General features: G+C 39.0%; 1 protein-coding gene across 2 annotated transcripts in view; it reads left to right on the top strand.

Moving 5' to 3' along the window:
* Nucleotides 1-417: 417 nt before the first annotated feature.
* The window catches only part of PGAP1 (post-GPI attachment to proteins inositol deacylase 1), a 36,818-nt gene continuing 10,339 nt past the window's right edge, over nt 418-26,896 (top strand). For both annotated transcript variants that reach the window (XM_066554056.1, XM_066554055.1), the window contains exons 1-26: nt 418-586; nt 4,717-4,870; nt 7,489-7,664; nt 8,269-8,440; nt 9,524-9,684; nt 11,264-11,316; nt 11,493-11,559; nt 12,612-12,717; nt 14,435-14,490; nt 14,593-14,676; nt 16,029-16,078; nt 17,617-17,668; nt 17,881-17,958; nt 18,881-18,956; nt 19,230-19,303; nt 19,390-19,441; nt 20,139-20,205; nt 21,070-21,178; nt 21,539-21,577; nt 22,631-22,724; nt 23,415-23,505; nt 23,720-23,917; nt 24,143-24,275; nt 24,682-24,732; nt 25,902-26,125; nt 26,470-26,574. In XM_066554056.1, coding sequence (XP_066410153.1) covers nt 434-586; nt 4,717-4,870; nt 7,489-7,664; nt 8,269-8,440; nt 9,524-9,684; nt 11,264-11,316; nt 11,493-11,559; nt 12,612-12,717; nt 14,435-14,490; nt 14,593-14,676; nt 16,029-16,078; nt 17,617-17,668; nt 17,881-17,958; nt 18,881-18,956; nt 19,230-19,303; nt 19,390-19,441; nt 20,139-20,205; nt 21,070-21,178; nt 21,539-21,577; nt 22,631-22,724; nt 23,415-23,505; nt 23,720-23,917; nt 24,143-24,275; nt 24,682-24,732; nt 25,902-26,125; nt 26,470-26,574 — 2,675 coding nt within the window. In that variant the 5' untranslated portion in view covers nt 418-433. The remainder of the gene's footprint in view (nt 587-4,716; nt 4,871-7,488; nt 7,665-8,268; nt 8,441-9,523; nt 9,685-11,263; nt 11,317-11,492; nt 11,560-12,611; nt 12,718-14,434; nt 14,491-14,592; nt 14,677-16,028; nt 16,079-17,616; nt 17,669-17,880; nt 17,959-18,880; nt 18,957-19,229; nt 19,304-19,389; nt 19,442-20,138; nt 20,206-21,069; nt 21,179-21,538; nt 21,578-22,630; nt 22,725-23,414; nt 23,506-23,719; nt 23,918-24,142; nt 24,276-24,681; nt 24,733-25,901; nt 26,126-26,469; nt 26,575-26,896) is intronic.

Raw genomic sequence — 26,896 nt, 5'->3', positions numbered from 1 at the left:
CGATAGTAAGGTCTCAAAAGTACCCGAATTAAAGCAAACAAACAAAGGGTCCGTGCCCAGCGGGGTGCGCGGGTTTATTTTCGGCAAGGTGCGCTGTCCCGCGCTGTGCCCGGCTGGCTCCGCCAGGGCTGGCTGTGCCGCCTGAGCGCTGCGGGGCCGAGCGGCCGTGCCCCCTCACGGCCCCGGCGCGGCGCCCTCCCCATCATGGCGGACACGCCTCCCCCGCCAGCCGCGACATGGCGGGCGGGCCCCTCGGCCCGGCGGCCGCCCGACCTCCCCAACATGGCGGCCGCCCCCTGGCGCCGGCGGCGGCCAGGTTGAGGCGCCGGCCCGGCCGACCTCCCGCTCCGCCTCCCGGGCGCGGCGCTCCCGCCCCGCCCCGCCCCGCCGTGCCCGTGCGCGCGGGGAGCAGCGCTCCGCTCCGCGGGGCGCCATGGGGCGGGCGGGCCGCCGGCTGCCCGCGCTGGCAGCGCTCTTCTACGGGGCGCTGGCGGCCCTGGTGCTGCTGGGCGTGCGGGACGTGATGTTCCTCTACGAGGAGAACCGGTGCAGCATGACCTACATGTACGAGTACCCCGAGTACCTGGTGAGTACGGCGGGGTGTAACAGGTGGGACCTGCCGCTCCCGGGGCGGTGCCGCCCGCCCCGCCGCGGCCGGAGCCCGGAGCCGGGAGCCTGAGGCGCAGCTCCCATGGGCCGGGAGAACAGCCCCGAACTCGGGGCTCGCCGCCGTGCTGGAGCGGAGGGCGGTAAATGGGGCACGGGCAGCTGGGGCGGGAGCGGGGCCGGGCTGGCAGGACGCGCTGCTGTGCCCCCGTCGTGTGGCGGTGCCCCTCGGGGGGACGGGGCGGTGGCAGAGCCGCCCACCTGTAACCCTGCGGGGAGCTTCGTGCTGCCGCCGTGCAAAACCTGCCCGCGGTCAGAGCTGCCGCTGCCTGCAGCTCCGAGTGGCTCTGTGAAACCCAGCACGTTGGGTTTCACACGGGTGTTGGCCGAGGAAGGGGCTGGGCCAGCTCCTGTGGCAGCACTGGCAGTGCCCAGGAGGCCGAGCCTTGCACTTCATGGCCCTTCTCCTGACTTCCTAGTGAGGAGTAGCCAGTGTGTCAAAAAAGCGCAGAACTGAGCTTTGACTATTAGTGTATCTCTCAAGGCGGTGAACAGTGGTGCAAAGTCTTCTCGGTGAGCACTTCGGAGGTGGCATGTCCCACAAGGTACATGGGAGAGCTTGTAAATCCCTCTGAGGTCCCTCTTGTTTTGCTAACAGCCTTGTAGAAGTCTCTTTGAAAACCTGGGATCAGTTTGAGAAAATTGATATTTTCCACACACTATTCTGGTTTAGTAATGGAAGGATGTAAATGCATGTTAGTAAGTTCGCTGCTAATGCTGCAGCACGCAGTTGTTAGAAAACGATTTCTCTTTTTGATAGTAGTAAATACTACAGCATTTTCTCTCTTCTTAAAAGCATAACTGGTTGACTTCTGAACATTCATTTTTCATTATCTGAGATCTAATTTATGTTGGGAAAAATAGTAATTATTCTAAATAACACAGTTCAGAAGTAGGTTGCAAGCTGACTTGCACAGTAAAGAAGATGAAAAGCAAAACTTCAGTGTCTAAATTCATAATGAAGCAGAAAGTTAATTTTTGGGTCTAGTAACCTTCATTTCCTAACCTTGATATAGCCATCTTAGCCTACAAAAGAGGAATTTGGTATGGCTACAGGGATTGTTTTGTCAGTGCTGTAGAACAAATTCGTTTAAGCAGTTATAAGTACTTAAATACTGCACAGCAAGTTTTGAGATCTCCTGGCAGCCAGAACCTACTTCAGCTTCAATCTGAAGCCAACCAACAGAAAGTTACTGGCAAAATCCGTGTGATGGTATTGGTGGGTGCCTGAAACTCTTGTCTGCCACCACATCTTTTGTATTTACTCATTATGTAAGAGCCTAAACTCAGGCATCTTTAGGTGGGATGCAAGGCTTAAAGGTGAGCAGTAGTTCCATGCAGGAGATACAAGTCACAGCTGGCTGTATTGCCCTCTGGAATTTCTGCTTCCTGTGTCATCACTTTTACCCTGCAGAAAACAGTGCTTTGGGCTGGGGGGCAAATTGTGAATTCGTTTGGGTTTGCTAAAGTATTGTACTTTACACGTAGCTTTTTATTGTTGGAGGTGTCTGCCGTGTGGGCAGTGCTGCCTTCCCTAGGAAACCCCAGGGTGGGAGTTTCGGTGGGAGGTACCTGTCCTTGCTTCCGGATTGGTGTCACATTACAAACAAATAACTGCTTGAGCAATTAAACAAGAAGTTTCATTTCATTTGTGCCCATCAGTGTGGGTTAGCTCACAGTCTGCCTAGTAATTAATCTTCTTTTTTTGCATGAGTTCTAGAACTGCAGTGTTAGAATTTAACCTGCCCTTGCCCTGTTCAGCTGTACTTGGCAAGAGATTCAGAAGTTAGTAATGAGGACTTGTTCCCATAAACCCAATTTCTTACAGAACCAGGGTGAAAAACCAAGCCTGTACTGACATTGTAAAAAGTTGCTGTAGCTTGCTACAACTGATTGCATAAGCAGTGTCTTGGGAATTCACAATTTAAACCCACTGTCATGGAACATGAATGTCTCTTTTCCTTTGGAGTTATACATTGCCACTTTGTTATAATATTTAAATACTGTGATTTACCAAAAAAAACCCCCAACTCCCCAGTATTTTGACAGTACAATTCTCATGGGTCGTGTGGGTTTTTGTGTTCGACAATGCCCCAAGGAAGAACAGCATGTTAATTTTATGTTCCATAAAAGTTTTGAAAAGACAATGAGCCAGGAAGTTTCTGTGGATGAACAGTTGATTTGATCTGTCAGGAAGTCATATAAGCACATCTTGGTGTCACTCTTAGTTTAGTAATGGGAACTGCTGAAGTTTTTTTCACATAATTTTGAAAGCCTTTCCAAAAGGAGCAGCAGAAAGAAATGAGAATGAGACAGTGAGATGAATGAAGCTGGAAAGGCAGGATGATGAAGAAAGGGAAAAGACCAAAGGATGATCTGAAGACATAAGCCCTGAATGAAGCTTAAATTTTCTTCTTCTCAGTGAAAGAATTTAACTCACAGTCTCACACTGTGTTAATGAATCAAGATAATTAAAAAACTGTAAATAATACACACACATAGATACATCTCATAGAATAGAGATTATATATATATATATATATATAACATCATTTAAATAGTTTGCAAATAACCAATAAACCAAAAATTTTGAAGGCCAAGGGGAGAAGAAAATAGTCATTAGCTGAGCAGAGACGGAGAAGAACAGGGGAAGGGAAGGAGTGTGGGGGCACAGAATTAAAGCTAAATCACCTTTATGGTAGATGCAGCTGAGAGAAAACAATAAATGATTTGAATTAAAGATGCTTCTATTTCAGGGAAGCAATTAAGAGAGACTTTACAGGAGATTTCTGATACAAAACTGAGTTTAGTCTTGACCTTGTTCTGTAGAAGTGTTTCCTTCAAATAGAAATTACACGTTAATACATGTATCTTTGTATTATCTTATTTTTATCTCAATTGTTACATAATTGTAACATAAATAATCAAACATTGGAATGAGTGTATTTGCATTCATGAAAATTTTAAAAATCTGTATCTTAGAAATTCAGAATTATAAACCAACCAGCCTCTATGCCGGTGCTAAATCAAGATAGTAGTAAACAAGAACACATTTAATTAAGACAGTGCCGTATGACTCTAAGAGATTGACTTACTGGTGTGAGATTAATCCTCACCTAGCCCTTGGGATCAAAGAGATTTTGTTCTTTTCTCTTTGGGGATCCTAATCCTGTGAATCAGATGTGTGCTAGGTTAGGGGGTTCCTTGTTGTTGTTGAGTGACAGCTGACATGGATGTTAGACCTCGAGCTGTTCCAGAGCCAGGCACTTTGTCAGACCACAAACCCAGCTCTGGGAAGGAAACAGAAAAAGCCTCAGAGGACCAGGGGTTTGTTTTTCCTGCTGAGCCGTATTGAGGTGGTAACTGCTGTTGTTTAAACTCCACTGCAGGTGACATCTCTGTAAAACCAGCTGAGAGAATTCCCACAAGAGCTGCAGTGTACCCAGAGCTAGCAGGTGGTACCTGACAGTCACCCACATCCCGCTGCTCTCCAGGTCTGGCTGTCGGATCCTTGTGCTGGGATCCATGGCCTTGGGAAGGGTTCCTGAGCCATTCCAGTGTGGCAGGAATAGTTAGCATCACTCTTGTGCCCCAGTTTCTGCTCTCAGCTTCTCCTCACTTGGGAGAATTGGTTGGATTTTGACATACCTTTTTTTTTCCTTTCCCCCACCTGTATTACAGGGCTGGATTTACTTTGGGAATGTGCAGCTTTGATAGATACATAATTGCATTCATTTGTAGTTTGTTTCAAAGCTAGTTGAAGGTAATCAGTACTTAGAGTAACTAACTGCCCATTCATTATGTCCAGTAACATTTATTTAAACAGTTTGTTTGATATTCCATTTTTAATTAGTTTTTTTTTTTAAAGCCAAACCCAGTTTTTCATTCTGTACTCTTTAGACTGTAAAGAATATTTTTATGGCTGATTTCTTCTGCCATAAAAATAAAATCACATATGCCAGATCATTTAAATGGCTGAACAGCCACTGTATTTTCCTGTTTGTAACTCTGTAAACAAGGTCTTTGTTTTCTTTTTAACTTTTGCAATAGAAAATAAAATTACCCAAGAAAACAGCCAGACGATACCCAGCATATGAGCTGTATCTCTATGGGGAAGGGAACTATGCTAAAGAAAACAAAAATCTCCTATTGACAGGAATTCCAGTTCTCTTTCTGCCTGGGAATGCTGGCAGTTACAAACAAGGTAAGTTTTTAGCTGAGTTATAGCTTTGTTACAAAAAAGCTCTCAGATTTGTGCATTTGGTAGTTTTGTATTTGAAATAATACCAGACAGAGTCATAATGGTTGATCATATTAGTCTGTTTAATTCCAAAGAGTCAAGATACATGATTTTTGTTTGAAATCAGTTGAATGGTTAAGCTGTAATATTTCTCTGGAGCAGCAAGGCTTTTGAAAGCCAGAAACAGTACAGTTTATACAGTTTATGCAGTTTATGTTCTGACAGCATTGCACCCTTGCTGTACTTTTGATTGCAAACATCTAGTTGGTTTTGATTTGAATGTTTAGTGCAGTTAGTGCCAAATAAAACATGACCTGAATTGGATTCAGAGAAACTGAACCATCTGTTGTCTGTGATGTAAAGGAATTGCATGCTATAGAAATTCATCTAAGCTTGCCCTCTTGTTTCATTATTCCCTACATCTTTATATAGTGGTGTTTTTTCCTTAACATTGGCTTCCCACTTTACACACAGCCTCTTTTGTTTACCCTCTTACATTTCTAGACTCCAAATGAAAAGCAGTAATCATTTTAAAGCATTTTTATTCTTCTGAATACCAGAGCTAATTGTACATGAAGTTTTGTGTTTCAATGTTTGCTTTGGTACCTGCTATTCCTTCCAGTCTGGGTTTGTCAGACTGTTATTTTTGTTCCCTAAAATGTGCTTTGAAACAGTAAATAACACTCTCATGATGTTATAAAATGGATGTGTGGGGGGGGGGGAAACCAGCATAGTCTGAGCCCTGATTTCTTACTGTGATAATTTTTCCTTATATTAGCACTAAACTTGATGATTAAATTACCTGATTTCAGAGAACCTTTAGAGAGCTGGGTTTTTTGAGAACATACTTGCTTAGCTTATAACAGTGTAAAATATTTTACCAATTAGTATTTTCAGAAAACCCATAGAGACTTCCAGGCACAATAGCATCCAAAGAAGATTACAAACATGATGATTATGAGAGGTGCCATATGGACTTTTGTGATTGTGCATCAAATATTGCAAATCTGTGAATTAATGCTGTCTCTAAACACACGGCAGTATATCACTATGCAGGAAATAGAATGGTACTCTCAGGGCATTTTAGGAATCAAAAGGAAATACCTGAAAAACAAACTTACTAGGTGAGTAGAAGTACTACATGCTATAGGAACAATAAATATTTTAGTAATGTTCTTTTTGGAATTGATTTAGAGAGACTGGCAATACATCATCTGTGCATTTTGGAAAACTTTTGTTAAAATTAATTCATATTAATTCTTACTTTGTTCAGAATTCATTGTGAGATAACACAGTTTTATTCTGATGCCTGGATGAGCAGAGAAGGTGTTGCTATTGTAATTTTCTTAGTTGTTTAAAATATATTCATATTTGCTGAACAATGAAGACAGGTGCTGCTGCTGCCTTTGCTAGCCTTGTTATCTTCATAGAACCATTTAGGTTGGAAAGGACCTGTCACATCATGGAATGCCAGCATTAATCCAGCCAAGCCCACCTCTAAGCCATGTCCCTGAGTGCCACATCTGCACAGGTTTTGAATGCCTCCAGGGATGGCAACTCCACCACTACCTTGGGCAGCAATGTCTGACCACCCTTTTTGGGAAGAAACATTTCCTAAGATCCAATATAAATGTCCCCTGGTGCAACTTGAGGCCATTTCCTCTTGTCCTTTGACTTGAAAGAAGAGACTCACTCACAACCCACCTTCAGGAGTTTTTGATGTGGTTCCAGGCATTTTTGAAATATTAATTCATCATCATTCATGGGCACTAAAATGAAATTTGTAAAATGTACAAAATTCAGACTTTGAGTAAAAGACAATCTGAGAAGGAGGGTTCTGCTGTTCTCTCAACCTGTACTCCAGGAGAATCTTGCTCCTCTGGGCTGGATTTGGGCAGACCTTTATGACCATCATTTGTTATTTTATGTAGGCACTTTTGGGACTTTCTTTTATTTTCTGCTTCTGCTGCCATGCCTTCTTATTTGCAGATGTTATTGTTCCCATCCTGCATTGTCTCCATGGAAACCTGGGACAATTCTGCACACAAAAGGCTGAATTGAACAGTAGCCAGGGTTAGACAGGGAAGACCAGGTCAGAAGCAAGACCTTGTAAAGTGAACATTTTCTCACTCGAGGTTTTAGGTGGACAAGTGTCCTTTAGGGTTTGGTTTTGCAATCCCCCATACTTATCTTAGTGGTATTTGGGAATGTTTTCTTAGATGATGGCCTTCAACGGAGTTGTAGGAAATCCTAGCAGTAGGACTGCCTCTACAGTTGGAATCAAGGATGCCTTCTTCTCCTGGTGGCACTAAGAAGGTGCAAATGAGATGAGAAATGCAGCCCTAAGGTGGAGGAACATGATGCTTGTATAAATTTGTTCCTGACATAAAATACCTCTGTTGTCAGCAGTAAGCTGAAAAGAAATTGTTTGGTTTAGAATGTCTTTTATAAATGACTTGAGGTGAACAATGGATTTAATGTATTTGTTTCTTAATTGATTATGTATTTGTGTGTTTTTCTGCTAAAGTGATGCTAAGCAGTGACTGCTGGACTGTTCTAATTGATGTGGTTTCTTTTTCTAGTACGTTCTCTTGGCTCCATTGCACTTAGAAAAGCAGAAGATGTTGACTTCAAGTATCATTTTAATTTCTTCAGTGTCAACTTTAATGAGGAGTTGGTTGCATTGTATGGTGGTAGCCTGCAACGACAGACCAAGTTTGTGCATGAGTGCATCAAAGTAATCCTTAAGTTGTACAAGGTCAGTAGTGCCACGTGCTGAGTAATGCACTTCCCTTTGGGAATGCAATTCTGGGCTGCTTTTCCTGCTGCAAAACTGAGGAGTAGGGGAGGGAGACTTTTTGAAGGTGATAATGATGCAATAGCGAATTACTTTTCTTTAACGGATTTTTAGTATTTTGACAATCCCAGAGCTTTAAGGAGGTTCTGTGTTGTGTTTCTAAATAAATACTTCTGTGCACAATGGATGTCTTTTTCTAGTAGAGATGTAAATATTTGTAGTTGACTAAAATATTCATATATCATTGCCTTACATCAAGTTTTCTCTGGGAAAGTTCTTTGATGTCCTCTGTTCCTAAAAACTTCAGAAATTGAAATCAGCTTAAGTTTACTAAGCTTACACAGGCTACACAGTACTTCCTTTTGAGCTGGATAATTCATACTAAGCACATTTTCATGAGATAGCGAGTACATTTTTATTGAATTTGTAAGCTTGTTAAGTTGATGCTAATTCATGTTGTCCTTGAAGACCATAAGTTAATTGAAGGTGGGGGGGAATCTACAGCTGATAAGAGCAGTTCAATGTCAGATCTGTTTCTGATGTGTCTGATTGCTCTTTGCTGAAGGATCAGGAGTTTGCACCGAGCAGTGTGGCAATAGTTGGGCATTCCATGGGTGGTCTTGTTGCAAGAGCATTGCTCACTCTGAAGAATTTTAAGCCTGAACTTATAAACCTGCTCATTACACAAGCCACACCTCACGTTGCACCTGTAATGCCTTTAGACAAATATCTTACTGGTGAGTATTGCATTTGTCTAACCACATGGTATTTATTTATTGATTCTCTCAAGCTTTGGTGGGGAGATTCTTGCAAATCAACAGCAAAATGTGCTGCTTTGTTTACTGTAATGAATCTGTTCCTTTGTTACTCAGGTAGTTGAGGGTGCCAGGATACTCAGAAAAAGTCAAGTGTCACATAGAATGGATTATATGGACTTGAATTTCTTTGTGAGGCCTGGAGCTCTCAATAATTTGTAATTTAATAAGTTGCAGGGCATGTTACTAAATTTTTAAGCTTTCCAGTGAATGACGTATTTGCTTTCTTTTTTTTCTCCTCTTTTGAAACTTGACCTCTGTAATGACTTTTATCTCTATTGAATGAGATAGTGTTAGTTCTGTAAAAGGTGATAAATTTAATGATTTTCATACCCAAAGGTTGTACAAGTGAGAATATAAATATAGATGTAATTAGGTATTTTAAATATTTACAAAAAAGAGCATATTTTCCCTCACCTAAATAAGTGTGGCAAAGAAATGAAGCATAATCATTACACATGTACTATACACTTCTGAAAAGCTAGATTTGATTAAACTGTACTGATTAAATATGTGTTTTGTGGTATTTGTGCTGCTACATGGAGATACTGAGGGAACTGGTGAAGGAAAGGGAACAGACATTAATTTTCATTGTTCTCTGTGACACCCAAGAGGAATGAATTATCTTTAGCTGCTGGATTTGATTTATTGTGCTTGTATTAATTCTCCATCCTACAATTGGTTTCAGTGCAATGTTTCTTCCTTACTGACTGTTTCTGGACTTCAAGTAAATCTCTGTCTGTCCTTCAAATAAACCTATGGATTGCTACTCTAACAATATATGTGCTCAGCTGATAAAGAAAATGTATCTGTCTTTCCTAACTGCTACCTCTTTGGGTTAAAACAATAATTTTCCTCTCTTACATGAATCAAAAGTGATAATCAGAGCTCAAATGTCTCCCAGGGGGCTTACAGAAACTTTTAGTTAATGTTTATATAGCTTTTTTTTTTGTATATCAAATAGGCTTATGGGAAAATGGTGATTGATTTTAATATATTTTATAGATTTTTATACAGCTGTAAACAATCATTGGATTCTAAAGGCCCAAGATTTAAGAAATTTAACTACCCTTTCTGTGGCGGGAGGATTCAGAGATTACCAAGTTCGTTCAGGACTGGCTTTTCTACCAAGATTGAGTCAACATGACAGTGCCTTATCTGTTGTGGTAAAAAAGCAAACTGTTTCTTTGGTTTTGCATGGAACTGTGTTAGCTAGTTATTAATGTAATGCATGTATCAGTGTCTATATGGGCAGCATAGTGTCAATAAATATGAAAATACTGCATGTTCAAACACTAGATGGATACTGTATGCTTATAAAATCAAAAATAGTTGATGTAGTCTAAATGAACCTCCACTGGAGGAGTATGTGTGGCACTGATTGGAACCATCTATCACTTGGTACTGTTTCTTCTTACCACCTGCTTCTACTTCTTCAGCTCCAGAACCCAGGTTTGATTTCCCTGTGTTTTTGAGAGAGATGTGTGTATGGAGAAAGGTAAAGGTGTAGTACAGAAGTAGAGTTTTCTGTTATAAAAGAGAGCTCTGGCATAGCACCTTGTTTTTGTTTGTATTTGTTGTTTTTCAAAGAATTTAGGAATAGGAAGGATGTAGAGGATCATCAAGTCAAATTTTCTGCTTTTTGAGGCATCTATCCTTTCAAAATTAATCAAGGGTCATCAGGAAGTATTTAGGTTTGTTGTTCCATCCTCTCTCCATCGACTTGCTCCCTACATAGACAGTGGAGAAACTGGAAAACACTCACAAGGAGGTGGAAAACTTGTAATTTCCAACTTCCATTTACTGCAGAAGCCAGTTTTGAATGCCTTTTTTCTGACATCTTCTTAAAATGCTATTTGAAATAGCTGTCATTCCCTTGGTGTTTACCTCCCTGTGTGTTGTACAGAAGGCTGTCTATAAATAGGCTCAGCTCAGATCCTGCTAGGCTAAGAGGATTAACTCTGCATTCCCTTTGTCCTAGTAACCCTTCTCTGCATCTGCTCTACTTTCATTTCTCTTGAGTGTTGGTGACCAGAATTTTGAGATTTCCTGTGTAGTGGTACCAGTTCTTTCTGGTTTTTGTTTGGTTTGTTTTGGAGGTTGTGTTGTGGTTGCTATTGTTCAGTTTGGTTTTTTTCTTCCCAATGAATTAATAGTTCATAGTTTATTTGATTCATGTTGAGCAATAGGTTGATGACCTCCATTTGTGGGAGGCTTTTTTGATAGTGTTAGTCCCTAACATGAAATCCATTTAAAGCAAGTAATAGCTTCAGACTGACCAGACTTTCTTTGTGGTGTTCTGATGGTTCTTGCTGTTGAGGATGCCCTTGGTTTCTCAAGAACAGCTTTCATTGGCATGCTGCTATTCTCATGTGCCAAGATCACTTATTAAAATAGTAAGATTAGTCATAGAAGCAGTCTTTGAAGAAATTTTTGGTAAGTTTCCTCCTCTCCATTTCTGCCCTTTCACCCTTAGTCTCTGCTATCTAACATTGATAGTTTGGTAATTTTGTTTTATCGTTTCCATCTTGCACGTTCTGCAGTGCTTGCAAGATGGGTGACTGAAGTGACTGAAGAGACTGAAGAAGTCATTCTGTTGCACCCCAAGCCCTGAAACTCTTAAGATGAAGCCTGTTCTTTTTAATAATTGTGCAAATATGTTTAAATAAGGAGGGGAAAGTTTTCCATATAATTTTAGAATGCTGAGTACTAACAAAAGCTTAACATTTTTCTTCACCTGAACAGAGCTCAGCTGTGCCTAGAGCTTGGGCCTCAACTGACCATCTCTCCATAGTGTGGTAAGAGAATGGAACAAAGGTTAATTGACTGACTGTGCATAGCTCTCTTCTCCACTGTTAGCACTTTCTATCATAATTTAACTTCACTTTAATATTATGGTGTAGTCTCTTCTGACCAGTTTTATCACCCTGGATCTTGCCTTTCTAGATTTAATTTTGCTTATTCTGTCTTTTAGGTGCAAAGAATTGATCCTGGCTACCATTAGAGCTTTTTTTGATCTCATAGATGAAAACACAAGGCAGGTCTGTATATGTGATCTCTGTATATTTACCCATCACACTTTCTTCTTCCATCCCAGAATGTTTAATCAGGAGAGATATCTCCCTATTTTACAGAAAACTCTTTCTTGATTTTTTTAAGTCACACTGAGAAGTTTCCATTTTGTACCAGTAACTGAGAAATCCCTTTGTGTTGTTTGTCCAAAGAGTCAGAAATAAGGTGTTAGCTCAGTTTCCATTATTGACTGCTTGATGCTTCATACCTGAGCTGTGGGCTGAACATTTCTACCACAAAGCAGCAGGTTCAGTCGACCTTGCACCAGGATAAACAAATTTTGTTGGATCTGTAGCTGTGAATTTGACTTCTCAATGTGTACATAAGAGCAGAGCCCAAGACACAGAAGAGGAAGGATTTTAGATGTCCCTTCTGAGGCTGCTTGGGACAGATTTCTCTAGTTTTTCATGTGCACTTATTTTATTGTGTGATTTAGAGAGACAAAAAGAACAGTACAATTGTTCTGCAGCACTGACTGTGTTAGAGGGTAAAACTTTTCAGAAATCAGTTGTAGTGGCCATCGTTTTGGAAAGTGGAATAGATAAAAATTAGGCCTGGAAGGCTTATTTGGAAAAAGCAAAAGCAAACCAATCAAAAAACCAAAAATCCCAGCCAAAATCCAAACAAAAGTGAATCGCAGTGTGGCTATACAGCTGGGTATGAGAACTCAGATTAGCTTAAATGTGAGAATTTTTCTTAAGCTCTGGCCTAAGTGTCATTTCAGGAAGAATGTGTGTGTTTATAAAGAAAGTTTAATGGAATGGTTTCCTGGGTTATGAGTAGGTGAGAATGTAAAACTCCTGAAAGTTTTGGCTGTGCTTTACAATGTGTAGATTTTCTGTACTGTAGTGATTGACTGTTGATAGCACATCAGAGTATTGAATTCAGAACAGAAGGGGCTCAATGACTTCTAACAATCTCTCCTGCCTTCCCCCCACAAAACTGTGTTGCTGGCTGTGATCATGAGGTGATCTTAAATCATACACATTAGTAAAGACTTGATAATGTGCTCTTGTTTTAGATAACTGAGGATCCAAAGAAAAGAATGTCTGTACTGAATCACCACTTTGTGAGACACCCTGCAAAGATGTATGAGGAAAATCCTGAAGCTTTTACACACCTCACAGGTGAGCAGCAATTTTCTTTTGAATGGGATTCAGTGATGTGGCTTTGTTAATGGTTAATCTCCTCACTAATAAGGTTTCAGAATGCCCTTTGTCCTCCTTCAGGCAAACTAAAACAATATGCAGGTTATAGGCCTAAGCAATCTGCTTTTATTTGGTTTTGGTATTAAATTGATTAACAGGGATAGGTGCAAAAATCTGTCACTTTTATGTAGCTCAGATTCTGACGACTCATATTTACACCAGGTTGTCCAGTAAAAAAATCTCAGAAGCTGGGAATTGCTGGATGTCAGAAGGGCAGTCTTATCTACAATGGTTGCAAGAGGGATTGGAGGGGTGTTGCAGAGCCATTAAGGGGGTTTTGTGCTGCTCATGGAAATCCTGAATATTCAGACCTGCTCTATCAATCACTTTTTCCCATGACATGGCAGGGTGAAATGAACCATTCACCAAGGGTTTCCTTGTAAAGTTCCTTCCTAAGGATGCAGAGTTAAAAGTGAGAGATTTTGACTGCATGGAGTCTTAAGGACTAAACACAACTAATGTAGAGCAAAGCTTTATTTTGCTGAACTGAGCTGAAGCATTTTACACAAACCATTTTATTTCAGGAGTGTTCTCAGTGTAAGACATTGTAGAAGTACCGTGTGGCTTGTACTTTGGTGTCCACTTTTGGGCACCTCTCACATGAAAGCATTTGTACATTGGCATCTCTGAAATGAGTGTGGAGCAAAGGACCACCAAAATGGGCAGTTCCTGAGGCATAGGAAATGGGGGAAGGAGGCTGAGTGAACTGAGGATTTTCACATTGAAGAAAATGCTGAGGGGGGTCATGTTGCTGTTTTCAACTTCCTAATGAAGAATTGGAGAGAAGATGAAGTTAGATTTTTATCAAAGGTTTACAATGATAGCACAATTGGCAGTAGAAATCGTGTTGCAACAAAAGACATTCTAATTAGGTATTAGGAAAAAATATTTCACCAGGAAGGTGGTCAAACACTAGAACAGGTGCCCAGAGAGGTTGTGAAACTGATATTTTGGGAGGGTTGCCTTTTTTTGGGTCAGTTTTAGCAATAAGAAAAATTGGTTTAAATTGGATTTCATGTTTCTGTCTTCCTATTCGTGGTGACCTCTTGACATTCAGCTGAATTTCTATCATGAAGTTGTTACTCTCCTTAAATGGAAGAAAGATACAACCTCTTTGCATGACAATTGGCATTGTTTGTACTCTGATCTCTTCATTATTGTCTTATTCTTTTCCCTAGCCATATTTTTAAACTGCTCCTGGTTTTTTGTGTGTTATTCATTTTGCTGATGTTCTTCTGCACAAGTTTCTGTATTAGCTTTCTAAAAGGCTGACAGGAACAAAGATTGGGGCTGTTCCTAATGTTGCCTCATCATTAATCACTCACCCTATAATTACATGAATATAACTTGGTTTAATTGTTTTGTTACCTTTATTTTGTTTCAAGATCCATGGGGTTTTTATTTTGCCATTAGTATTTACTAACAGGATCCTAGGGCTTTATTGTTTCCTGTGTAATTGACGATAAGTGTTGCATGTAATTGTAAGCAGTAGCAATCCTCAGTGTTGATTAAAGCACATAAGATTTATATCCATGTATAGATAGGAGATGAGACCTTGGTGATCAGTAAAATACAAAGTTTTGGATGTAAGGATAATTGTTCCTGCAGTGCAGCATACTGAAATATTTATTTTTAGGAGCTTTCAATTGGATTACAGTGAAAGCCTCAAAATGGACTTACTCAGTTTACAATGTAAGTAATATTTTTCCCCATTGTGTGTCTATGTTTTTGTTTTGGTTGTTTTGTTGGGAGGGTTGTGGTTTTTTATTTTAATAATGAGCTTTTTTTTTTTAGGATTCTGATGGAAAATACTTCTCATTTCCTCTTGCAAGCCACAGAAAATCATACAGTCATGTTTACTGTGAAAATAGTATGTTGGTGAGAAAATACTTCTTTAATGTCTGGCATTTGTTTATAAAGATGCGATTTTTAATTTCCATTTGCTGCGGTCTTTTAGACAGTTAGTGGGCAGCTGTTGAAATTGCTGTCATCCATTTACGATCACAGCCTAATGCATGTAGAGGTACTACCTGTTTTAGCATGTCCCACTTAGTATTCAAGATCTGAAACCTTCAATGCCGCCTGAGCCTCAGATGTTTTGTTTCCAACTCTCCTGCTTAGCTCTAGATTACCATGTCCTTTAATTTAGTGCAGTTCTGTATTGATGGTTTTGAAGGAAGAAGTTGTTTTTAGTGCTGCTATGTTTTTGCCATATTTCTAATTTGGGAAAGCTGTTTATAGGTTTGCTTTCCCATAATAAAATTTAAGTGAGCCTGAAATGCTGCAGAGATCTTTCACTAAGCAAAGAAAGTGAATGGAAGACAGATGAAGAGACAGCACCATCTCAGTTGTCTCCTATGAAGAGGAAACACCATAATGTGCATTTCTTGTGATTTTAACTTGAGACACATACATTCAGCCAAATTTTTTTTTTAGTTTTTTATACAAGAATAAATTTAATCTCTTGGCAAACTGAAGATGGATAAATACACTTCTCAGAATCATGTATTTTACATTAGTGGCAAGAAAATTGAGGTGCTTTCCTGTTTCATCCTGCCTGTCCCTGTTGCTACTCCTCCCCTTGCAAAGATGGCATTCATACCACCACTCTGAACAGCAGTTGTCTGTGCTTGGTGCTTTTGTAACTTTCTCAGTGGCACCTTCAGTGTTTGCATGTATGTTGTGACCTTAGCTGTGCTTTGATAGGGTAACTTTTCCCTTGTTATGATGTCTGAAACACAGGCCCAGGACAGCTTGAGAGGAGGAGGGAGGTACAAAACAAATGTCTGAGAGCTGCATCATAGCGCTGTTGCTTCAGAACACTTAAATTCTCAAGGGATGGAGCAGTAGAACATTAAATATCTAAAGTATTCCTCTACTGCTTAGAATAGTATCTTGAGATGTTCCTTTTAATTAGAAGAGATTAAACATGATATGTAAGATGGATATTTTTAAAAGAGAATTTATGAAAGCTTGTTTGCTTAACTTTGTATTTATTCATACAAAGGGGGGCAAGTTGAAGTTATTTAACATGGTTCCTAGAAACCCCCACCAGTCACTCTAAAGCTTCACCTTTTTGTCCTTGCAATTATAATTGCAAGATTGATATCAGTCTTTTAATTATCATCAGTTTTAACCCTTGCATTGTTTGAAGTAATCAGTATTTTTAATATATTCATAAATGCAATCACGCCTAGGTAATGGAGTATTTTATGGTATTGACTTTACAGGACACAAGTAGCTGGATTTATGGTTGCATGAACACTAATTCATCAATGTGGTGAGTATGAACAAATCCTGTTCTTTATTCAAATGGGTTTTGTGAGGCTGTGTTTGAATTTAAATTGTATAAATTATCCTTGGTAGGAAGGGATTGGGAAGTAAAATCATTATTGTAAATAATTCATGCTTTCTAGATCACCAGGAAAACAGGAAAGAATAGCTTTTCTGAAAATAGGTGATATTCTTCTTTGGGGAGCTGTGGTTTTGACCTTCATAGCAAGAGCTGGAGAGGGACCTTTCACAAGGGCATGAGGTGGCAGAACAGGGGGTAGTGGCTTTAAACTGATGGGGCAGGTTTAGGTTGGATATTGGGGAGAACTTGTTCACGGTGAGGGTGGTGAGGCACTGGAGCAGCTCCCCCATAGAGGCTGTGGCTGTCCCATCCCTGGAGATGTTCCAGGCCAGGCTGGATGGGGTCCTGAGTAACCTGGTCTAGTGGAGGGTGTCCTGTCCATGGCAGAGCTGTTGGAACTAGATGGTTTTTAATATCCTTTTCAACCCACTCTGTCATTCTGTTTCTTGAGAACCCTGTGACAAAGACATCAAATGTCACACAGAGCTTTCAAAAGAGTGGAGTAAAGCATCTCTTTCTTTCTTACTTCAAATTTGCTACTGTCATATGAAAAGTATTTAGAAAGGCGCGTGGTTTAGTGGTTATTTTTTATGACAGTCATTACAAAATAGATTTAAAACATTGTCTTAGCTTAAATTTGTAAAATAGACTCAAAGTAAATTCAATCCACCCTTCAAATTAGGGAAAGCTTCCAGGCAAAATTGAACAAGCAAAGTTTTTATCTGTTCTGGGTTCACTGAGGTGTACAGCCAGAGTCTTGCCTCCAGCAGATAGCCAAATGTCACAATTGCTTTTTCCTGATCCAAGAAGTTGGCTGTGACTCCTTTGTAGAACCTTTGATCAGCATGAAGTGATGAAGTTACTAGTTCAGGACTGCTACTTAAACCTCATCTAACAATAGTGGGTTGGCTGTGGACTGTCCTGAGGTCATGAACACTATTTAGAGAAACAGCAGTATTCTGGTATTCAAAAAATCAAAACCTGGTGACCAAATGGATGTGTTGCAGTTCAGTGTGTGAACACATTTTAGAACTGCTACAAACTCTTTACCAGCTAACAAATTTTTTTATTTATGTTCTCTATTTTAGGTATTTCCATAGGAAAATCTGTGGTTTTGATGTTTAACAGATGCTAATAAAACTGCATAATAATTCAATGCTAGTGCAGTTTTAGCTCATGAAAAGTTTTCTTTTTGTGTCTGAGCTGCCTGGCTAATACATGATGCAGGTTTTCTGTACAAGAGAGTTGGAGCTTTGCTTGGCTTGGTTTTGCACAAATAAGATTTGCACTATCTGAAATTACTGCAGTTTGATAAATTGCTGTGGTAGCAGTACAGCCAAATTTCTTCTCAATTTAAAATGTTAATTCAGAGAGAGAGAGGAGCTGGTATGTTAATCCACTGCCATAATGCTGGGCCTGCATAATGAATATGCTCATCCTTTAATGTGCATGAATTTTTACAGCCTGGAAGCTGCTGATTTATCCTGGAGAGCTGAGTTACTTCCAACCACCAAGGTAAGTGTGGACCTAATTTATAGGAGAGAGAGGTGCTTCAGGGGGTGGTTGCAAGTCATAGAGGAAGGAGCTGTTGTGTTTGGAGCATTGGCACAGATTGTATTCCACAGGAAGCAGAGAACTGGGAACTGGCAAGGGGCAAGCTAAGGGGTATGTTCAGTTATGGCTTTGCTACTTCCTTCTTTCTTTTCCTTTTTTCCTTTCTTTTTAAGGTTGTAATGCTGAAACTTCTGGACTATCCTTCTTTGTCCCACATTGTCATTCAGGTACCACCTGCAGTTGGCAATAAGGTAAAAAAATACAACATTCAGAAATTGCTTGCTTAGTGTATTCATAACTTGCAGGGGCAGGAGGAAAAGGAAGTATATTTAATATGTGCTAAGTTACTTTGAGAAACCATAGAACCCACAGTGTAGTGGTTTGAAAGTAGCTTCTGTAAGCTCAGAAACACTTTGATAAAATAGCAAACAACAAGGCAATGAACAGCACTTGAAACATGTACAAGGCCATGGTTCTCAAATCAGTTCTTAGAGTTCCTGTTGGAGATTCTAATGGTAATGTTGTTTGTTCTTCTTAATCCTCTGATTGTTTTCCTGAATGTTCATACCTTTGAAGAGTCATTTCTCTTACCAGGTTAGCAGAGAATACAGATAACTGGAGGCAGCACACCTGGGTTCTGGGAAGCATAGGTCAGATAGCTCTGCAAGCTCTTAAACCACAAATGATGTAGTAGCCTGAGTTGTGCAGAGTTTAACAGCTTGAGTCTCACAAATGAGATGGATATCTTTGTATCAAGGGCTCTCAGGATCCCAGTAAGAGGGATATTTGGAGGCTTGGTGTGTACCCATCTGGATCTGGCAGACCTTTCCAGTTAGTCCTGGAAATGGCAGAGTACTGAATTGGAATTTCCAGTCTAATCAGAGCTGACATTGCTTTCTGTGACACAAATACAGTCTGTGGTATATTAATCCATGATCCAAGAAGTTTATCACAACTTCTTGGATCATGGATTAATGTGAGTGTGATGTTCTTCTCTGAGGGTATCTTCAGATAGTTGTGACGGAGGCATCTTGCAGTGAAATTAGCAATGCACAATGTTCAGGGTAAGCAAAGATAGAGGAGAGATCACTTGGGAAATGTAATTTGGCAAGTACAAAGGCTTTCTAGTCTTGTGCTTTGGTTTAGATCTGTTTTTAATATCCTCAATTGCAGTATACTTTGGGCTGTGAATTCTTCAAAGAGGATTCCAGAACAGTCCAGCTCTCTGTAACACATCTTTTTTCATTTGGTAAGTATAGCATATTGCATTTGGAAAAAATGGAAAACTAATATAACTAACCTTTGGATAATAAATTTGCCTAAAAATGTCTGGTCAGGAGGTTTTTGGGAGTTGTTTTTCACTAAAGCTAACACTGCTTTTGTTAGTAACAAAGAAATAAATGTGGGGATTTAGACTTACAGATATGAAAGTATGTAATTTTCCTGAAAAGAAATAATCTGAATATGTAGTGAGTTCTCAGATAATTTTCTCTAATAAGTGAAACTATTGTACCCTTTCCAGGGTTTTCTTCAAGCAAAATTCTATTAAATTCAACTGGACTACTTTACAATGTACAGCTCCAGCACTTCAACCAAGTAAGAATGCTACTTAAGTTTTTAAGGTAATGTAACCACTGTTTGTCTGGAAAAAAGTGAGTGAATTCTATTTTTTTGTGTTCTAGATATATCAAGCTTTCAAAATTTATATAGACAGTCACTGCCAGTCACTCAAAGGTAAATAGAAGTCTTCTAAAGTACAAATTTATTTTTAAAATTGTTGAAAATTTGTAGATACTGAAGTCTTCTCATGCAATGGAGTTTAGGCAGTGCTGCTATGGTCTGTTCAAATGTGTCTGCTAATAACTCTCACTTCCCACTTTAAGAAGGATGGATCAACAAAAATGAGGAATTAGTCTTTTAATGTTTGTTTTTCTTATTTCCCAGCAAAGGGAAGTTGAATTTCCATCAGGATTCTGCCTTATATTGAAAGTGTTTCTTGAGAAAAGCACATTTGCTTAGGATTTTTATTTTCTGATAACGGGACTTGAATTTGAATGTTGAGCTACATAAGCTTAAACAGGATGGGTTGCTAAAGGACCCTCTTTCAAAAGAAAGAAAATGATGAATTTATTAGGCTGAGGTTTTGTTTCATATTGAAAAGCAGAACTCTTCTCAAAACTGGTTCTTCTTTTAAACATTGATGTCTCACTGTCTTGTCCTGTAACAGCCTGAGTTTAACCATGTAATTTTTGTTTGCTGCTAACTGCTCTGATCTGCATTGCAATGTCAATGGCAATGTAACTGCAAGCCCAGAAATTCTGTGTAGTGATCTGTGTGCCACCTTTGTTTTACTGGCCCTGGAGTTTTTAGAGACAGTTGCCACATCTGGTTCTTAGTTAAGTTTATATTTTTTAATGCTGTTCCATTTCAGAAAGAAAGCCAAGTGTTTACAGACTTCATATCCCCTGGTCATATGAAGACTCAATAACTGTAGCAAAGTAAGGACTTTACCAATTAATAACTTCTTGATATGTTTTTTAAAGAATATTTGCATCCTGTTGTGGTAATATTTCTGATGTGAGACATTTCTCCAGTGTTAAGTGTTTAACTTCTGCATCTTTTCCTCATTTACCTTTCTGCCCTTGTTGACACAGTTGTTTTGACTTTTCCTAGAATAAGAATACCTACTAATTGTTTGCTTAATGGTTCTCACTAATTTTCTTGTAAAAGAAGTCAGATATGCTGGTCTGAAATTCTCAGGATAATCATTGACCTTCTCATCAGTGGAGAGCAGTGGCTACTCTGGATGCTGGCTTCCTCCTGGAAGTCAGGGTTTGGATTACACAGCAGCCCTATGTTTGCTTCAGCAGCATAGTCCTGACAAAATCAAATGATACAGCTTGAAATATATCTGTCACTTATGAAGTTGAACACCTGACTGAATTTTAGATGGTAGGAAAACTGTATTTCTAGTTTATTTTAGAAGTCTTAAGGACACCTCACAATTTCCAGCCCCCTGTGTTTTCCAGCAACATAATACTTTCAGGAAACTGAATTGTATTCCTGAGGATATGTTCTTTCCCTTCCTGGCACTCAGGATATTTGCATGTTCTATGTGTTCACTGAACCTGTCTGCTTTCCTTAGTGCCATGTCCCAGGATAGTTCAGAGGAGAGGGAACTGAGGATGTTACGTAGTTCTTTGTGACAGGGTGAACAAGTTCCTTACACCATTTTGCTCACAGCTTGAGGTGACACTTGGTGTGGTAGATCTGCTTTATGTGCACTTGTTGAAGACTGAGACACCTTTGGTTGTTCTGCTTGGTCATAAGGACAGCAGTGACCATGTAAGTTGCTGTTTCAGAGTTCCATCTCTTGCTGAGATTTCTGCCAAACTGCACATTGCTCAGCCTCACAGTGACAGCAGCCTTCCAGAGTTAAACATCTACTCTTCCCCAGACTGTCAGTATGAAGTGAGTAAAACAGTTTTATTTTATAGCTAGTTTGCATTGCTGGATAATTTTTGCATAATTCAGTTTTTTAAACCATAGCTAATTAATCTAAATAATTACTAAGCAATTCTAAAGGTGGGCTGTTTGGTCTTTTTCACATGTAGTGTGTGTTACAAGTATTTTGCAACAGCTGGGTTAGTACTGAAAGTTGGACTCTAAAACTTTAAAGCATTTGCTTTTAATTGTCAATAGTAAGGTGTTGAACATTTTAGTTGTAGGATTGCTGTATTCTAGAACTTAAGTTTGCTTCTTAAAAATTAAGAGGCCTTGTATGAAACAATATGCTTACCATTGTATGAAGCAATATATTTTTTTTTCAAGGTAATTCTGAAGACATCACTTCTACAGGTTCTTGGGCAAGTAAGAAAACCTAATATTAAATTGGTTTTTCTATGTCAGTAGCATCTATAGAAATTTTTACTTCCTCCCTTCCTTACTGTGGCACTTCAGGTTCCTTCTCAATGCCAAGAGGAAGCACTATTCAGTGATCATTTTGCAGCCTTTTCCCTTGGCAAGGATTCCCCCTGGATGAATGTCAGGCCCTGGTCCTTAGAGGAGCAGAAAAGCTCTCTAGCTCTAAAGAGCTGCTGTAAATGTGCAGTATCTGGCTTTGTGGTGAGCTCAATATCTGTAGGTCACTTTAACTTTCTTGCCTGATGAGTCAGCGGTGTTAGAACTTTAAAATATATTTGGCATCAATTAAGTTGGGGGAAAAAGTCTACGTAGGTCCATATGCTCCTTTTCAACAAATCTTCTTTGGTTATCAATGAAGAATACATTTCGACATGGGGATCAGTAAAAATAGACTGGCCATCTGCAGCTCTCTGCATCTGAAGAGTAATTAATTTGCAAGCACCTAAGTGTAGTGCTGGAATAAAACTGGCAAGGTTCTCTACATGAATATGTGCATTTAGAGCAAGGATTTTTCATTTTGTTGTTATTTTGCAACATTTATAGAATTTATAGGCTATTGGTATATTAATCATTACTTGAGAGAGTGGAAGCCAATTAATACATGCATATAATCGCTTCCAAAAGTTCTTTGCCTAAAAGCATAGATAACTATATGCAGATTTTGCTTGAAAAGTGGCCTTTAAATTGTTTTAAACTTACTTTACTGAAATGTAATACTTGATTTTTTTCATACTTGTCTTGACTGGGCAAAAACCCCAGTTGTTTCTAATTTGATTGTTTATCCAAACCTGTTTCATTAACTGCTTATGAGAGATTCTAGTATTTCCCATCTATATATTGTAGATTATCAAATATGCATTAAAATGAGAAGCTAGATCTTTTAAGAAAGATTTTCTAATCTCAGTATCATTCTGGCTTCATGATAGTATTTGTGTATGTGTTCTTTAAATATATTTTTATAGATAGAAATGAAGTTATCCCTTTATCTTTGTCTTTCAGATAGTAAGGTTCCATGCTGGTGCTTTTCCAGTCTATATTGTTTCTAATATTCTTCTTACTTATGGAGGACAATTGAGCACATTGAGATCAACAGGTAGCTTTCTAAAAATCTGTATATTTTTCTCTGTCACAAGTGTATTTAAGGAAATTGCTTATTGAATTTACTGATGAAAGACTAGCTAAATGTGAATTTTTTAAGATAAATATCATTCAACTTGCAGAAATACTTGGATCTGTGCTCTTCATTTTAATTTTTTCTTGGCTGGTAGTTCTTCAAGATTGTGTTGTAGCAAAATATTTCTTTATTATTTTAAATTTCAGTCCCTCCCTGTGAAATATCGATGTTGCACAGTAGTTTAGAATTACCAGAAATCTACCTAAAAATACATGTAAAAGTTTAAAATACATTGTTAACGTGTAGAAAACACTATTTCTTGCAAGAAGATGAGAGTTGCATTGCAGCTTTGTTATGCTGTCATGTCTTCAGACAAAATGCATTTTTATTAAAGTTCAGGGGGTGTTTGTTACAAACTCCACAATGTCTCTAGAAGCTGATGTGCCATATTACCTTAATGTGGGTACCACATTATTACCTTAATGTGGGGACCCGGTGGAGAAGGGCCTTGGTGGCAAAGTATGCAGCCTTGCAGTACTCTTGCAAGACATGGTTATCTTGTTTTCAAGTCAACTCACCATTGTCTGAATTTGTATTTTGTTGTGGATGATGTTTGTTGAAGTTCATGACATGGCAGTAACTACAGCTGCTCTCTGTTCTTGATCCTAGGCCAGTGTTCAGACTTCTCCCTCCAACTAGTTAGGACAGCAAAACCCTACAAAGTAGAACCTCTTATAAGCATTGTTGTGTTTCTGCAGGGGTGAGTTTGCATCATTTATTTGTTTAAAGCAATTTCCAAAACAGAAGTTTCAGTAAAACTGTTGCTAGGGAAGACTGTTATTTTATCTGTAGTCACTGTAAACACCTGACTGTTATTTTGCTTGAAAGACTGTAATAGAAGGAATAGTTGATAGGTATCTAACTGTAAGAGCAATTGGAAGTGATAAATAATACTGCTTTCATGTTTTTGGCAGGTTTAACTGGTTTAGAGAGATATGGGAGTCACTGTCACTACCAGAGGTGGATGCTGCTGTACTGAGTAGTCAGGATGCATGGTTCCCCCTTGTGTCCCTGATTCTATTTCTTTTTGGGACAGGCATTGCCTACTGGAGTGGAGTATTTTTCTCTACATCTCTGAGACTCTTCTCTTCATTATGGTTAACTCTGATTAGGTAAAACAACATGATGCTATATAATTATGCTCTTCTAGATGACTTTCACCCTGACAGTTGGTTTTTTTGTTTGTCTGTTTCTGTGTGAATGCTTGGGCAAGATTGAATTCTGGGCAGATTGAAGTTATGCATGATTTTAGACATCTGGGTTTGAAAGCAAGCAGAAATTGATGTCTGAGAAGAAGTACAACAGGAGTTTTGTTTCTGGTTTGTTTTTTGTTTTAGACCTCCTGAACTTCAGAAAGATAAATTGATTACACCCAGTAGACTCTGTGGGATGATATCCCTTGCTTTGGTTAGCTGGACCACTTGTGGTGCATTTGCTGTGCTCATTATTTATCTTCAATACTTGTTCAAGGTACTGAAAGGCTAAACATTCTCTATGTTAACTGAATTGAAAATTTTAGGTGCTTTGAATTAACCCCAGGTGAAAAGCAAAAATCCAGATTACCCTTTTTCATACACAAAAGAAATGTTATTATTCCCATACTTGAAATAGTTATTTCTAATTTCTCACTGTCATAATCTTATAATCTGTAGAAATTTCTTCTTCTCTGGTTAATGCTTCTTACAAAGAAATGTGTGGTCCCATGTGCCCACTACAACAATGCAGAAGATTGAAAATTTTAACTTATAGCTAGGCAATACTATAAAAACAAAGAGTAATACCTCCCTTGAAGAGTAAGGACTCCTCAATTTCTTTTCCTGTACTACATCTTTTATGTGAAGAATCCTTACTAAACAAGCAACTGCTTGTCTTACAGGTTGTAAAACTGCATGTAACTGTAAGAGCAGAGCAAAACATGCACAACAGGGTGAGTCTGTTTCCTGCTTCTGTTCCAAACTCTGGCCAAAAATTGTCTGGCAAACTTCTGCCTTGGTACTCTTAGGTTGTGCTGCAGTGACTGGGTAGCTGTAGTTCCCTTGCTGCATGTGTGGTGTGAAAGAACAGGCAAGCCATGAGCAGCCTGCTCCATCACACATGACTGCTGTTTGAAGGTTCTGCAATGTGACCTTGTCGTCTCAGAAGAAAGCTCTGTCTCTGAATACACACAGATTAACAGGGTTTGTCTAAATTTTTGGTCTTTGATTATGCATGGCTTATCTTAAAAATAAATAAAATTCTAGGTAATAATCTATACTGCAGGTAAAACTGCTTTTTCTAGAGAGGCAGCATGTGGAGTTCAAGGTATTTTAGTCCAGAGATGACAAATAGGATGTGTTAGATGAATATGGACTGAGACTGCTGTAAACAGGGAGCTGTTAAAAACACAGTGAAGAAGTGTTGGGGTCCATGCAGTGTGAACTTTATTTTCTGGATTACTTTAAGGTATAGGATCAAAAATGTAAGCAGGTGTGGATAACAGCATATGATAAGTACCTGCTCTTTTTTGCAAACATAGAACAAAGTCTGACACAAGAAGTTGTTGGAAGTTTTCTTTGGGTTTCTTTGAGTGGATTTTTCACGTGTTTAGTTGAAAATCCTCTCCTTTTATCTCTATATTATATTTTGTTTCATTTGTGGGGGTTGCTATCACTGGAAGTTAGTATCTGCCAACACATTCGTTTATCTTTGCTATTTATTCCTACAGGTAGTATTTTACTCCCAGTTGCATTACTTCCTATATCTTTCCTGTGAATGATCATCTGTGATTTTTCACCCCCATGCTTTATGACTCCTTTTATTTTGTTCTTCCCCCTTCCAGGAACTGCTTTTCATTTCATTGGTGTCAGGGCATTTACAGTCTCCATTCTTTTCTTCCATAGACATATAAACTATTAGGGTATGAGAAATTTCTGGTTAAATTTAGATACTTTAAAATTGAACTTTGCTTTTGGTGGCTTTTTGAGGCATAAATTGCAGGTTTTCTTCCTAAATCACAGCTGGTGTGATACTGTTAGGATATTTTTCCCCTCCTCTTTCCCCAGCATGGGTTCTTACAAGCCTGTGCACATTTTTGTGACTTCTGTCTTTCATTTCCAGGATTCAGGCCACTCAAAAGAAACTTCACAGAACTCCAGTACACCCACAGTCGAAGCCCAGAGTTCAGTGGGCAGCATTCCAGAAGCAACACAGTCTCCTTCCAACAGTAAAACATCTGCTGAAGCTGCTAACAGTCTTAAGATGCACATTACAGTCCTTAATTTATTCACATGGATTGTGCTGCTCAACTTGCCATCTTTAATTTATTGGTTAAAAAATCTCAGGTAAGTTCTTAAATTGACACAGAGGTGGAAAAAAGTTACAGGAACTTTTGAAGATAATAAAAATTATAAATGTTTGGTTCTTTACATTATTAGTTACCTTACAGTTTTTATTAAAGAGTACTGTAAATTATTACTGTTTTCTCTATCCTGTCTGGTTTGTATTGTGGTGTAAATAGGTGTTAAGGGAATCAGTGATATGTTGAACAAAGTAATGTTTCACAAGGGATTTAAAATCAGGTTGGGATGCCATATTGTTTTCATGTATATTTTTTGTCATCAGCACATGGATATTATTTGGCAGCCTAGTTTAGAAGTGCTGTGCTTTTTAAACCATTTCTTTGCAGGTACAATGTTAGGCTTGATCCTGATCCCTGGAGATCCACAGCTATTATCCTCATATGCATCTTGGAAATTCTAATGAATTCAAGTACTTCTGAAGTGAAATCAAGGTACTGTAGCCCAATCTCTAGTTTTGCTTTCCTGTTTCTTTGTGAATTACCATTTGTGTGGTAAAATTTAATTTATGCTGTAATTGTTCAGCCTCTATAGAGATTCATGAACTCATATGGTTAAGTCTAAAAGATGAGCTAAGATTTGTGCAAAAGTGCCTCTAGTTCAGCTAAGAGGAAAAAATCCCCTGTATTTGCCACATGGAAATAAATGAAGTACGTGCTATCTAAGCAATTGGCTGCATAATAACTTCTTGAAAAGTGACTTTTTAACAATTCATTGAATTATTTCAAGTGCCACAGAATCCAAATATGTGGAGCA

The sequence above is a fragment of the Molothrus aeneus genome, chromosome 7, assembly GCF_037042795.1.
Source record: "Molothrus aeneus isolate 106 chromosome 7, BPBGC_Maene_1.0, whole genome shotgun sequence".
NCBI lineage: Eukaryota > Metazoa > Chordata > Aves > Passeriformes > Icteridae > Molothrus > Molothrus aeneus.
Note: the sequence above shows the minus strand (reverse complement) of the source record. Positions and strands in the feature narration are given on the sequence as shown.